Source organism: Schistocerca serialis, chromosome 1, assembly GCF_023864345.2.
Source record: "Schistocerca serialis cubense isolate TAMUIC-IGC-003099 chromosome 1, iqSchSeri2.2, whole genome shotgun sequence".
Lineage (NCBI taxonomy): Eukaryota > Metazoa > Arthropoda > Insecta > Orthoptera > Acrididae > Schistocerca > Schistocerca serialis.
The window spans coordinates 757,087,599-757,102,196 of NC_064638.1; the positions used below are offsets into that span (position 1 = coordinate 757,087,599).

Sequence of the window (14,598 nt, forward strand, 5' to 3'; positions counted from 1 at the left end):
TGGCACACAAACACACTGTAGCTGATGGCTGTCCAAAATACAAAAAATGATCACCCAACAACACACAGCAAAACTACAAATATGAGGCAGCGACGAACTGGAAATAGTTAATCAATGGGTAGTACCTTATAACACATGACTTTCTAAAACATTCCAAGCACAAATAAACATAGAATACTGCATTTCAGTGAAATCCATCAAACGTGTGTGCAAGTATGTGAACAAAGGCAGTGACATGGCAGTATTTCAAATAGTCAAAGACAGCACACAACAAAATGGAAATGCCAAGATCCTCATGTACGAAATGGGCAAATACATCAACAATAATAAAGCAGTATGGTGGATTTTCAGTTTTCTCACACACATATAGGAAAACCAACTGTGCAACATCTAGTGGTACATTTTGAGAATTTACAGAGAGAGTACTTCACAAAAGACACCACCAGAAAAATTGAATGTGAACCACCTCAAAATGCAACATTAACAGCTTTTTACCAATGATTCCAAATGGATCCACTTGCAAAAACGTTACTATATGTCGCCGCCCCTACATATTGTATGTAGAACAAAAAGGAAAAACTTTTGATGACAAAAACAAGGAATTCCAGTACAAGATCACCCAGGAATCATGAAAACTGACACACTAAGTTGAGTATATACCGTACATCCAAACAACACCAAATGTTTCTATCTCTGGATGTCACAACATGAAATACATGGTGCAACAAGTTTCGCAAGATCTTAAGACTATTGACGGTTACCTATGCCAGACATACAGAGAAGAATGCTGATGCTTACGACTATTGGAAAACGACAACCACTGGGATTAACACAACATGAAGCCTTACTCACATCCTCAGCTTAACAAATGAGACTTATTCTCCATAACTCTAACAATATGTAACCCTTAAAATCCAAAACAGCTATGTGACTCCTTTAACGAGAGTATGAGTGATGACATACAGTGTGAAATCCGACAAGCTCATCCTGAAGCAACCATCGAATTCAATGACATCTTCAATGAAACACTCACTTGCCTAGAAGATAAATGTTTAACAATGAACAACCAGACCTTAGTACACCTTGGGATGCAAGCACCATGAAAACATGCTATCAGTGTGCTAAACTTTGGAATTGCAAAGGATAAAAGCTACAACATTAACAAACTACTTCAATACATTGCTCACAACAGACCATTTCTCAATGACAATCAAAAGGAAATTAACAATGTTATCAAGAACTGATTGACAACAACACAGGCAGAATTATTTACTTGGACTCACCAGGCAGCATCGGGAAAACGTTTGTAATAAATCTGTTGCTGACAGAAATATGTGTAAACAACGTATTGCACTTGCACTGGCATCATCCAGCATTGCTGCCACACTTATGGAAGGATGATGAACTGTCAATTCCATCCTACAATTACCACTGAATATAGCCACAGAAAAATTCCCTGTACGTAAAATCTTAACAGCATCTGGATGGGGTGGATTTCTAAAGCAATCTAAAATTATCTTCTGGGATGAATGCATGATGGCACATAAAAAATCATTCTAAGCCAAGGACAGAACATTACAAGAATTGTGAGGACATACTTAAATGATCGGAAAAGCTCTACCCACAATCTCAGGAGATTTCCGAGAAACACTTCCAGTTACCCCGAAGCCAACACCAGAAGGCAAGATCAATGGATGCTTAGAAAAAAAAAAAAAAAAAAAAAAAAAAAAAAAAAAAAAAAAAAAAAAAAAAAAATCCACATCTCTGGCCACACATACTGTAACTAACAAAAATGTGAGAGTTGAACTATTGAAAGACAAAACAATATCATAAGTTGCTCAACAACTTTTATGAACAGGTGAAGGCACACATCCCACTGACCACATGACTGGCCTCATTAAGTTCAACAGTGATTTCTGCAACATAGCCACTGCTGAAAATGAACTCACTGACCAAATTTATCCAAATATTGTTTACAACTATACCAATCTGGACTAAAAATAATCAAATTTAATATTAAAAACAAAATTTCTAGTGTAGAGAGAATATACAAATCGATCGACACAGTGGTAAACGTTGAAGAAAGTGTGAAATCCCCTACAGAATCTCTAAACTCTTTGCAAGTACCAGGACGGCCAATACACTGTTTTTGATCTAAAATTGGATCTCCGGTCATACAACTCAGAAATCTCAACTCACTAAAACTGTATAATGAAACAACGATGATGATCAAATAGCTACTGATTAACACCATCAAAGCCGAAGTTATGGCTGGAAAGTACAAAGGACACATACTATTTACCCCAGAATACCGCTGATCTCTACTGAACTGCCATTCCAATTTAATAGATTGCAATTTCCAACAAATTAGCCTACAGTTTTACAATTAACAAAGTGCAAGGTCAAACCTTAAAATATTGCAGCATCAACCCAGACGACTCCTGCTTCTCTCGCAGTCAAGTATACGTAACTTGCTCTCGAGTTGTAAATTCGAAAAATTTGTACGTATATAACCAGGATAACAAAATGAAAAATGTTGTTTGTAAAAAAGTATTGTAAATATAATACATTTCCAATGTTTTTTTTTACCTCTTTTACTTTAAAATTTATCCTTTTATTCCAGCTACCACACAATCTCATACCGATTCCGTGAGCGAAGCCAGGTACCCCAGCTAGTGTGTAACAGAATCCCACATGGGAGTATTTATGTGTACATGCAAGTTCATGCCCTCTCCTCAGATTTAAGTGAAACTATAATATAGTCATGACATAATACTGAGGAAGGAAAATCAGAGTAGCATCCAGTTGACAGCATGGTTATTACACATGGAGCATAAGCAGGGTTAAGAAAGGATGTGGAAGGAAATCAGCCATGCCCTTTACAAAGGAGCCATCCTAGTATTCACCTAGTGTGATTTAGGGAAATCATGGGAAAGCTAAATCTGAGTAGTCAGACACAGATTTGAATAGCCATCTTTCTACATAGGAGTCCAACGTGCCCACTACTGTGCCACTTACCTCGGTCGTAACATAACATACCAAGTAGAACAAGAATTAGCAGATGAAAGTGCTGGAAGTTATTCCCTGGTACAAGTTTTTGGGTGACTTAAAAAAAAAAAAAAAAAAACAGGGAAACAGCAGCCACTGTGAGAACAAGTAAATCTTGTGTAGCATTCCTAACATGGATGTTAAGACCAATTGAATAAAATTGTGAGTAAGTTTAACAACATATAGTAAGGAGAAATGGGCACAGTCAAAATTGGAAGACTAATTCACACAGTCATGACTGGCTTGATCACTGACTACAGAAGAATGAACCAGCCACTCCGTGAAACATTAGAATAACTTGCCCAATAATTTGGGCAAGAGCCTTGACAACACACAAACTCTTAAAACCTTTTCCACACTCGTCGTTTAAAACAGTGGATAAATCAGTATCACAAAAAACTACTGCCCTCTTGCCACAATATAAAACTGCAATCAAATAAGATTCAGTACACTAACATTGGTATGCTGCAAGAACAGCACACTGATGATTCCTCCCACTGGAGGAGGTACCCCAGTGTCAGAAGCAGTGACCTGTTAATTACCTTACAGCCTACCTTTGCACCCATGTGACAAATGATTTTCAGCATGGCAAATCTGTAGGTTTCATTAACCTTAATTCATAAAGTTTCACCTCCAGCCATACATTCTCTACATCTCACCGAGGTAATAGCACTCAAGGGGACACCACACAGAAGTACATTACTTTCCTTGCCTGCATCCCTTGCTGCAGCGTCAGCTTGCTCATTTCTCAGTTTCCCAGATGGCCCAATATCAACAGAATGATACTTCCTTCCCTTGACACCAAAATATGTAAAGTGTGTCTTGTACTACTTTGTCAGCTGGGTACTTTTCTGTATGGTCTGTACAGCACTTAAGTAATCAGGGCAGATGAGAAAGTTATCCCACTGGTTGGCCCTCAACCGCTCCTTTGTCTTAAGGACAGCGCACAGCTCTGGATCAAAGATTGTAAATTCACCTGAATTCTCCAAAAACATGTAAAAAGCTTTTTTTAAACAAAATCTGGAAAACAAGGTTTCTTGTACTTTGTCAATTTAAAAATAACTTTGGCTTTGCTGTTAACCAGGAAGGACATTGTGTTAAGACACTTAAGTCCACAACCCCGATCTCTGCAAGCCATTTCTTTGCTCTTCTGCAATTTAATACATTTGTTGTGCTAATTGTCAGACAAGAACATTGAAGGCTATAGATCGAAGGATAGAGCAGAGAGCACATATCTCTTATCATGAAGAACTTCCGCCAGAGGAACAGTAGTAGTTCCCCAGTGTCAGGAAAGAGAATAGGTATTCAGCTTGTCCTGACTGCTCCAGTCGTCATTATAATGTCCTCACAGTGAACTGAGTCCAAGATATTTACACAGGAGGGTTATGCAGAACCATATACAATATAGCCATGCTCCCACCATAACTGAACATTGCAAAATGATGATGGGTATGACCTGCCAACTATCTTATCTGTCATTTTAAGGTGTTAAAGACTCTTCACAGCTTTTGCTTTAAGATTCTTCAGGTGTGACAGCCAGATGAGTTTCCCATCAAAGATGAGGAACTTTACCAATTATTTAAAACAAGAGGTGTCCTCCAGTCACAGTTTATGTAGATTAAAAACATTACAATAAACTGAACTCTGAAAAATATCTACAAAAAGAGAGCATTGGACAGGGTTCACTGTGACAACTATGTTATTGACAACTATCACAAAAAGAACAACATTTAACATGGTTCCCTAGGAGACACTGTTCTACTGGGTATGTTGGTGTGTTTGTGTACTGACAACTCGGAGCCTAAAATACCACCCTGAAATGAAGAATCACAATGGAACAGGGGAAAAAACCCAGAAGCCCAATCCATTAAATTGCCAAGCAGTTTTGTATCTCCACATAATACCAAAGGCCTTTTGAATATCAAAAACATATTCCCATCAAGTGCAGCAGTCACAAAACAGGCTCTCGTGTTGCTCCTTCGTGGAGTATTAGATTTTGGATGGTACTATGAAAGTGATGCCAAAGGCAACTCAGGATTCTCTAGTTTCTAGAACCCATACCAAACACTAGTCAATAATTTGCTGGAGTGTCTCCCCTATACCTGCCAGCACTAAAATGTGATGATTATTTTTAGGCTGATGCAGTAGTCAGATTTTCAGGAGCAGGTTCATGATCACTTCCCTCCAAATTAGGGTGTTGTTCCTCAGATCAGATTTTGTTAAAAAATCTTAAGATGGTAGTTCTTCAACTCAACATTCAAATGAAGAAACATGTCATAGTGCACTCTGTCTGGCCCCGATGTCCTACTGTGAGCCACAGACACAGCATACTGTAATTCCTCTATACAAAAGGGACAGTTGTACTCTTCAGTATTACTGGAGCTGAAGTCCAACCATCTTCACAGTAAATTTTGGGTATAACTTTATTTGATTAATTTTAGAGGGGTATTTAATAGTGAGGGAAGCAAGCTCTGATCAGCACATCATAGAGTAAGAATAATCGAACACATAAATTCATACTTTGAGGAAAAATTGGAGTAAAAAGAAAAAAAAAATAGTGATGTGCACAGGTGAGATTTTGAAAATCTACCAAGCAAATCAAATATTACAAGGACATAACCTCCCAAATGCAACAATGAAATAAATCATCACGCTTTTATGGGTCTATCTCCTACAAACCAAGTAGGTGTGGAAACACAAATACGAAGAAAAGAACAAGAAAAAAAATCGGTTACCTCATGACTGATGTGGAATACTGAAGACGAAGATCATGTTCCTGATATGGATGCATAAAACCACTGTCAATTTGTGCTACAAGCTGTTTATCTTTAATAAGCACTTGCAGCATGCCCATAGTACACTCCACTGCTAAAGGTAATCTTTGGCACCTATAAATGCAAAATCAGTTTCGGTGAAAAATTATCCTTAATTATTCAACATTAGGAGAAATCATACCTTACTTTCAATAATGCAACAAGTATAAAATACACAAAATTGAGGAACACTACATCTTATAGAACAAATAAGTGCAGAAATTGATATGCTTTTTTTCTATCTAAAAAAAAAGTATATTACGGAAAGTTTACACATACCTTGCTTTCCACACTAACAGTCTCTCGTATGCCATAAACTGCAACTCTGTACTGCTTGAATAAATATTTTTGTAAGTGGCATCCCATTCAGCCCTAAAAAGAACACAGAAGGCATTACAATATTGTGAATACAACCATTTCTGTGACAAATTTTTGTTATATTAATTATCGAAAGGAATTTGTGCAAATATATTTCTAAATAGAAATGAAGTCATCTTTTTACTGACCCCACTTGCGTGTATCCACAAGAGCAGATTGAGAGATGATAGTCTACAAGATGAAGCATAGCAAGAAATACAAATAAGAGCTAATACTGATAAACACAAACAAAGTGCGCACACACACCCTGGAGAGATGGGGGAGCGGAGAGGGGGGGGGGGGGGGGGGGGGGGGGGGGAAGAGACTGAATTGGGAAGGAGGACAAAATATAACAATAAAACTTGTGCAAGTTTTGCAATAAAGTGAGATCAGATGTACAATGGAACAGTGGGTGTGCTGAGTAACAATACACATCTACTACGTTCAGCATTATACAACCTTCAGTAACTGAAGGTAAGAAATGTTATTTTGACACACAAGGAAAGTTTCCATTCAAATAAAATAATATTACTGCAATAATGCTTAAAGTATTTTCCATTTTTGCACTCTCTCAATGCAATATGTCATACCATGAAGTGATTTTTAACATGATTTTATAAATGGACTAATTTTAAAATATACCAATGGCAGTGTTAAAAATACGCCAGTGGACATTAACATTGATGTACCAGGAAGGAACGCAAATATTGAAATTTTTCTTCTTGTGCACATACAGTACAGCAGGAGGAGTGCATAATTAAATTTCTAAGTAATTTGATGGTACATGAAGTGAGAAATTTTGCCAGCGTTGGCAACAACAATGGCTCTAACTTGCTGGATACCAACTCGAGCTGAGCTTGGATGACAGAGATGGGTATATCATTCCACGCAGCTTCAGTTCTGTGGCAGACATCGTCAAATGTAGTGGTTATTGAGTGGTGATGTGTCATTCTCTTGGCAAACCAAGGCCAGAAGTCTTCTATAAGTGAGAGCTCAGAAAAATTTACTAGCCAGGGTAACAAACACCCTCCATATCAAGATATGGTCTGGACAGCAACTGTAAGTTATGGTGTAGCATTACCTTGTTGAAAGATAACATCAAAAAGACTTTGAGGCTAGAGCACTGCCAGCAACCTTAACATGTCAGAAACGTAATGAATGCTGCCCACATTACCACTCTACACCATCTTATCAGATGTGAGGCCTGTGTGACAATGACAGACCAAATCTGGTAATATTAGTTCTCCTCTGAGCCTCCACACATGGTTACACCCATCATGATGATGTACACATAACTGGGACTCAACTGAAAAGATGATATAGTGCCACTCCTGTGTCCAGCATTGTCATTCAGTACACCATTGTCAGCATGTGCATCTACTGCCATATCTGGATAAGTCAGAACAACGGTCATTGTGCTGACAATTCATGGTGCTCCAAATATCATGCTTCTCATCTACTTGCATGTCTTGTTACAAATAAGCTCATTTCCTAACTCGAGATACACGATGCAGTTGTACAAGCCTGCATAGTCAATGGAGCAACATGTCTTGGGTGCTAGTTATGTTGAGCAATTTAGAACCTTCACAGCATTGAAAATTGTCCTCCTGCACCCATTTATTCCATATTCACATGGCAGCTGTGGGATTTCTGCCAACAGGAGCAGAAATATAACAGAATGAGAAACTGCAGTCAAATTCTGAAATGTGTAAGAAGATGTTTTTTCTTCTTACACAAGTTATAAGAAAACCTTCTCACAAATAACCACCCACACTGAAATGCAGTTTCTGAATGAGAAGCCCATTACATAATCTTTCCTTAGATACAGAATGCAGATTGTAGTTTCATATTTACTTTATGTAATTGTTTTGACACACTCATATGCACAGACAAGCATGTAGTTCACTTAATGCCAATTTAACATTTGTTGCATACTGCCTTCATAGGGTTGCAATTTTATTGGCCAGGAGTAGATGCTTAGTAGTTGACATGGTCAGTTATATATAATTATAACGAAGTGTTAAAAACAAAAACTCTGAAACATTGCAAAATGTAAACACCAGTAGCCTTTGACTGCAGAATTCATAACTATGCACTATATGTCATGTTGCAGAAATATCTGAGTAATGAGGTTTGGACATGAAAAGGAATAATAACAAGTGGCAGCAATTTAAGCTGCAATTTGCCTTAATTATCATCAGTACACCTCTAGTGGTGGCAATACTTTTGTGGTAATACTGTTCTGAACATACAGCACCATACTATTTAATATTTTAGTGAAAAAAAAAAAAAAAAAAAAAAAAACCATTAAAATTTCCACAAAGGCTAATATCAAACATCTTAATAAAACTGCAGCCTTAGACTTATTCAACAATCACTCCAATGCATAGCACGAACATTTATACATTGAAATGTCAAATGATAATATTGTATTCTTGCGCCCACCTTAAAATTTGTTGCAGAATAAGAAAGACACTACTAAAATACTATAGCACATGAATGTGACATTGTGATAACCAAACTAAACACAGATGAGCCAGCCATTGCACACTAACCGCTGCACTAAACTGCACGCAGCACAGCTTGCAGCAGTATTACAAATATTGGTGGCTGCATGTTTAACTAAATATTAATGCAACTTTGTTTAATGCATGAGAAAGCACAACGGTGCAATGAATTTTTGGCCAGTGCTATAAGTGCAAAACAAACCACTGTTCTTTATGTTTTGAAACAATTTTTATTTCATAGGCTGTTGCTATGTGGTTAAGTGCAAAACCAGATCACATACTCAATTTCAATCCCTGATCAGTCGTAGGATTTTTATGTGTCACTTACTACTGTTTCCACCTCTTGCAATTTTGATTGGTTTGAAAAATGCTGAGTTGCACTGAGATTCAAAGTCCACATTAAACTATAGACCTCCTTTACAACTGGCTCTGTAAGTAAGTTCCAAAAGGCAGATGAATGCTGCAGGATACTATCTCCCACAGAAACATGCCTGGGAAACCACTGCAGTGTTCAAACTAACCTTTTGGTTCATGACAGCACTACCTTTTTAAGTTCAGTCATAGGTAAAGCAGATAGCTGGTAGGTCTAACAGCGGATATGAAATGTATAGGAAGAATGGCAGTACAAATGGTGACAACTCCTTTTACCCATGAGAAATGCTGAACATCCTGAACTGGAAGAAGATAGATGTCAACTATGCTTGAAGAGCCTACACACAAAGTTTCAAAGACCAGTATTAACTGAGAGGTCTTTGATTATACTACGGCCTCCTATTTATCACTCTTGTAGGGGCCACAACAACTAGATTAGACTAATTACATTGTGCAGAGAGAGATTAAAACAGTCTAATGAAGGGCATTCTCTGTCTCTGTCTCTCACATTCTCACACCCCTCCCCCCCCCCCCCTAAACACACACACACACACACACACACACACACACACACACACACACACACACACACAAATCAGCTGCTGCATAAACTTCATCAAACTTGGACTTTGGTGTGGTTTTGACATGACCCTGTCCGATGGAGACACCTGGTACTTCAAAACATCCGCATCACTGTGGCTCCGATTAGGCAATATAAAAGCCATCACCTACACCGACAGGAACTGAAATACAAGTAGTACATCATTTCCAACTTCCATATACTCAGGAGATAAACAGTCTCCAAAACAGTAGTATGTCAACTGCACAACAGGTGCCCATCAGCATTTTTCAGAGACACTGGTCAGGACTTGGCGATATGGCTCAAGCGATTAGACAGAATAGCCAAATATAACAGGTGGGATGACATGATGTTTCAGCAAATGTGTACTTTCACTTGGAAGGAACAGTCCAGCAGTGATCTGAGAACAAGAAAGAGAAGTCCAATAGCTGGATCAAATTCCAGGCCAAATTGAAGAAAGCATTTGGTGACAATCAGCAGCAAGTCCACATAACAGAAGAACAACTGAAGAATTTCATGGGGAAATGACACAGTTCTACATATAGTAGGTTTTGACCCTACACCACATTGTGATCCAAATATGACAGAGGCTGACAAATTTCACACTTTATGATAGGAATCGCAGAAGACATGTATCAACCCTCTCTGGTGAAGGATGTCACAATGACAGAAATTCATCAAGTGGTGCCAACAAATTGTGGAAACGCAACAGAAAAGAGGTATGAACAACCACAAATATTGTCCCCCATGGTAGTTGTGGAGGAACACCATGACTTAATCTCTCTCATATGCCAGATAGGTAAGAGAAGAGGTATAGCAGTGAATGGCAACCAGAAATGTCAGATTAAATACACAAGAGTTGCCTTGAATGCCAACCCCATACATCAGAAAGTAAGACAGAATGTTGCCGAAGAGGGGTACTGATCTTTAGCACTGATCACGGACGCTAGTCAAACACGCCATGGAGAATGGACTAAGCCAATTCTGACTTATGTGGCAGCTTCCAAACAATAATCCAGCATCCAATCAAAGCAGTTTCAAACAACTCGTCTGTCAAGGGCAAGGTCCTGGAGAATAACAGACATTTGGAGGACAAACAACAACACACTAGTATGTTTTCACTATGGATACCCTGGACATGAATGCTACTGCAGATAAAAATGACATGTGTTCAAAGATTATTATTCCAGAAGACACCAACCATCACAAGAGTCCAGTTAACTGCAGACCATTATTGTCAATCTGTGGGGTGAGGCTAATAGTCTTGACTTGGACGAAGTCACTCCCCGACACACTTTAGTGATTGACCATTGCCATATATAGGTACTGGCCACTTGCCTAGGCACCAAATTCAGGAAAACTATGCGAGATAACCGTAAGTGGAAGCAAGGCCACCACAGAGGAAAATCATCTATGGATGATAGTCAGCAAGTTGTCAGGAAATCTCACTGACATCATCACTGATGGCACTAATCAACTCGGGAGCTCCCTTTCGTGTAATGTCAAACATTTATCATCGTAAGCTAAAAAAGACTATTTTCCTTGATGCAAAAGTGATTGTGCTGAATGTTACAAAAAGGAAAAATGACAGAAAGCAGAATTTCAAATTTGTCATTTTAGCAGAATGTAGTCATTATATTATTCTCAGATGGGACTTCTTGCAAGTGTCACAAACAGTCTTAGACTACGGAAGTTCAGAGCTCCTGACAAAGCTATTCAAACACCCACACACACACACACCCACACACACACCCACACACACCCACACACACCCACACACACCCACACACACCCACCCACCCACCCCACCCACCCACCCACCCACCCACCCACCCACCCACCCACCCACACACACACATTCTGAGCTTTCTTTCATTGCGTGTGTGTGTGTGGGGGGGGAATAAACTATGAACATTTTTAACTTTTTGCAAATTTCAAAACTATGTTTTGATAATATGAATAGTCACAGGATGTTAACTGTCTTGAGAAGTGATAAAGTGGAAGGGCTGCTAATTGTAAACTATGATAGTCATGCGTGAAATTATTAAACTGTAAAAATATTTATACATAAAGATGAAAGAGTCTGATTTTTGGGTTATTTAGAAATTATTTTCTCCAAAATCTCCACCCCCACCCTAATTGTTCTAAAAATTTCATGGAACGTTAGCTCGTCACTGTACTTAGGGGGATGTCCAATCACAGTGGGCAATACTTGTCCATACAATATGTGAGAAATTTTTTAGGTAGACCTAGCTCTACTCTCGAGGTAAAAAATTGTGGACACTTAAATATTTAAATTGATCACTGGTTTTAAGTAAATTTCATGCAAAACTGATATTTCTGAATCAAAGGAATTACTTTACAACATTATAAATCAGTGGGGAAACAATTCATAATTTTGTTTGAAAGCATTTCATAACAAAAATTAGATATAGAATATTTATACCCATTTTTCTTTTTATGATATTATTCACAAATTATTAGTGTGTTCGGTCATGATTTTACTTCTTCATGACTTTCCAGGAATTAAAATTACCTACAATGTAACAATCGACACTGCACTATTGAAAAAGAGTTCATTTGTTTTTTTCATCTACTTCTCATTGAACTTTTATCGCTGAGCTGAATTTGCACATGGACAATGATGATCCAACAAGAGCAATACTTGGGAAATGGGAACTGCACACTGATCTTTTGACGTTGGCTGTGAACTTCTTACCTCTCCTGGACGTTTAGGTGGGATATAGTAAGGGCTACAGAAGAAATGCTAACACTCAACACAACAACAACTTCACACCCAATAATATAAACAGCTGCACTGTCTTCTTCAGGTCCACATTTGGGTGGTTCAGGTGAATTGTCACTGAATTTATTTTTGTAGTGAATGTAGCAATTCCTGCACAATGGATTTTATGCTAATACCGTTACGTGAGGACCAAGATATTTCTACAATATCTCTGACAGATTCCCAACAACTGCGAACTAGTTTTCACTTTTCTTAAACATCACCTTCTAGTGTCTTTTTCATAGTCCACACACCTCACTCTTTCATTACTGTATTTCCTCGCTGACACTGTGTCTAACAAAAAATTCAAGCCATACACAAAATTCACTGCAGAATGGTTTATATGCAAGTTCTCACTCGTTTGTTATAAACAGAAGAGTGCTGGAAACAGTGTTGCCAACATGAATACTTTACACTAGAAATTCAGTGGTGCAAAATATGTAGAAAGTTGAAAAATGTTTAACTCTTTACACAGAAAAATAGCACCCACTGTGTTTGTACTGACTACTGATATATTAACCAAACAATATTTTGTTTAATTCTCAAAAGTTTTTGGATGAGGGTTTTCGAGTAAATAATTTGTAAAAATTCATAAAAATGCAGTTTATTTTTACATTTTTACTAATAAATATTTACATAACACAAACAGCTGGCACAGAGAAGATTCTGTTTATAATTACATCAGTAGTGCCTGGTAACATGACAGAAGCGATAACATTCCGTAACTTTCCGCACTAGAAGAAAAAAAAAGTGGAAAAATTAACTTAAAGTTCATATTTTCGTCTTAAATTTGTAAGTTAAAGCAAGTCTGTAAGTGTGCAGGTGTCAACTAAATTTCAACACACTATGAGGGAACTTTAATGCAAAACATGTCAGGTCTCCAGTGCTTTTGGTTTATTGGTTGTATTTTTTGTTCTCTACTATTTTAAGAGTTATTTACAAAATATATATCTTTCAAAGGGCCATACCATCTACAAAAATTAAGTTAAAATGTAAATACCTTATTTCTTAACACTTATGATAGAGGTCTAATACATATTTTTTCCAGAGAAACTCTTGACCATGAGTTGACATGACCTATGATTTGAGATGAAATCACGCTACTGGCAAATCAAGGCTGACAATGCTAACAGGGAGAATACAGCCTTCATAATGCCTGATGGTCTGTTTGAGTTCAATGTTATGCAGTTAGTAACATGTTCCATGGATCATTTTGCACAATAAATAGTGACGATGTGGAATGAGCAATTATACATTCACATTGCAAATTAATTTGTACATACTGTTACATTCTGAATATCCCTTTTTTTAAACTTTTTTTAATGCTAGAAATTCTCCTACAGAATAAAAGGGGTTGTTAAGGAGAAACTTTCTCAGTTTGCCATTGAATTTTACTGTGCTGCCTGTCACCATTTTATATCACTGGGTAAATGATCAAAAATTTTTGTTGCGGTATTTTGCATCCCTTTTTGTGCTGAAGACAATCTTAACGTGGAACAATGAATGTCATTTTTTCTTCTGATACCTCATTGGTTGGATTGTGTAACACTCCAGCCGTTTTGGAACATATAATGGATGTTATGTGGATGACTTCATTTTTTCAGAGACATTTGAAGGATATCTAAGATACCCTCAATCATTCTGAAGTGTGTTCACACTGAAGGCTTCTGCCTGAAACTGCCCAATAAATAAAAATCTTGGGGAATCTACTGAATGGGTATGGAGTCTGTACCAATACAGAGAAAATAAAAGCAGTCATACATTTCCATCTCCTCAGCACATTTGTGAAGAGAGAAATTTGCTCGGAACATACTCATACTACTGGCAGTTCATGAAAGACTTCTGAACAATAGCACGGCCCTTGCAAGAACTACTGCAGGGAGATGCCAAATTTTCCTGGAATAAAGCACAGGAAAGACATCTCCTTGTCTTTAAGGAAGTGCAACATTTTCTCCAGTCCTAAGCATTGTATGACAATATTGCTGAAACACAACATTCCACAGATGATAACAGTTATGGTACAGGTGCAGTTTGGGTACAGCTTCAGGAACGTGGTGAAAGGTGATAGTTTATGCTTCCATAGCATTGTCCAAAGCTGAGACGAACAACTCAACACCAGAGAAAGAGTGCCTTGCA

The 14,598-nt window shown here is 37.8% G+C and overlaps 1 protein-coding gene across 1 annotated transcript in view; it reads right to left on the reverse strand.

Moving 5' to 3' along the window:
• LOC126482145 (uncharacterized) overlaps nt 1-14,598 on the reverse strand; it is a 111,913-nt gene that overhangs the window by 68,141 nt on the left and 29,174 nt on the right. The window contains exons 2-3 of the mRNA XM_050106125.1: nt 6,141-6,233; nt 5,784-5,936 (exon numbers count right to left, since the gene is read on the reverse strand). Of these exons, the coding sequence (XP_049962082.1) occupies nt 5,784-5,936; nt 6,141-6,233 (246 nt within the window). The remainder of the gene's footprint in view (nt 1-5,783; nt 5,937-6,140; nt 6,234-14,598) is intronic.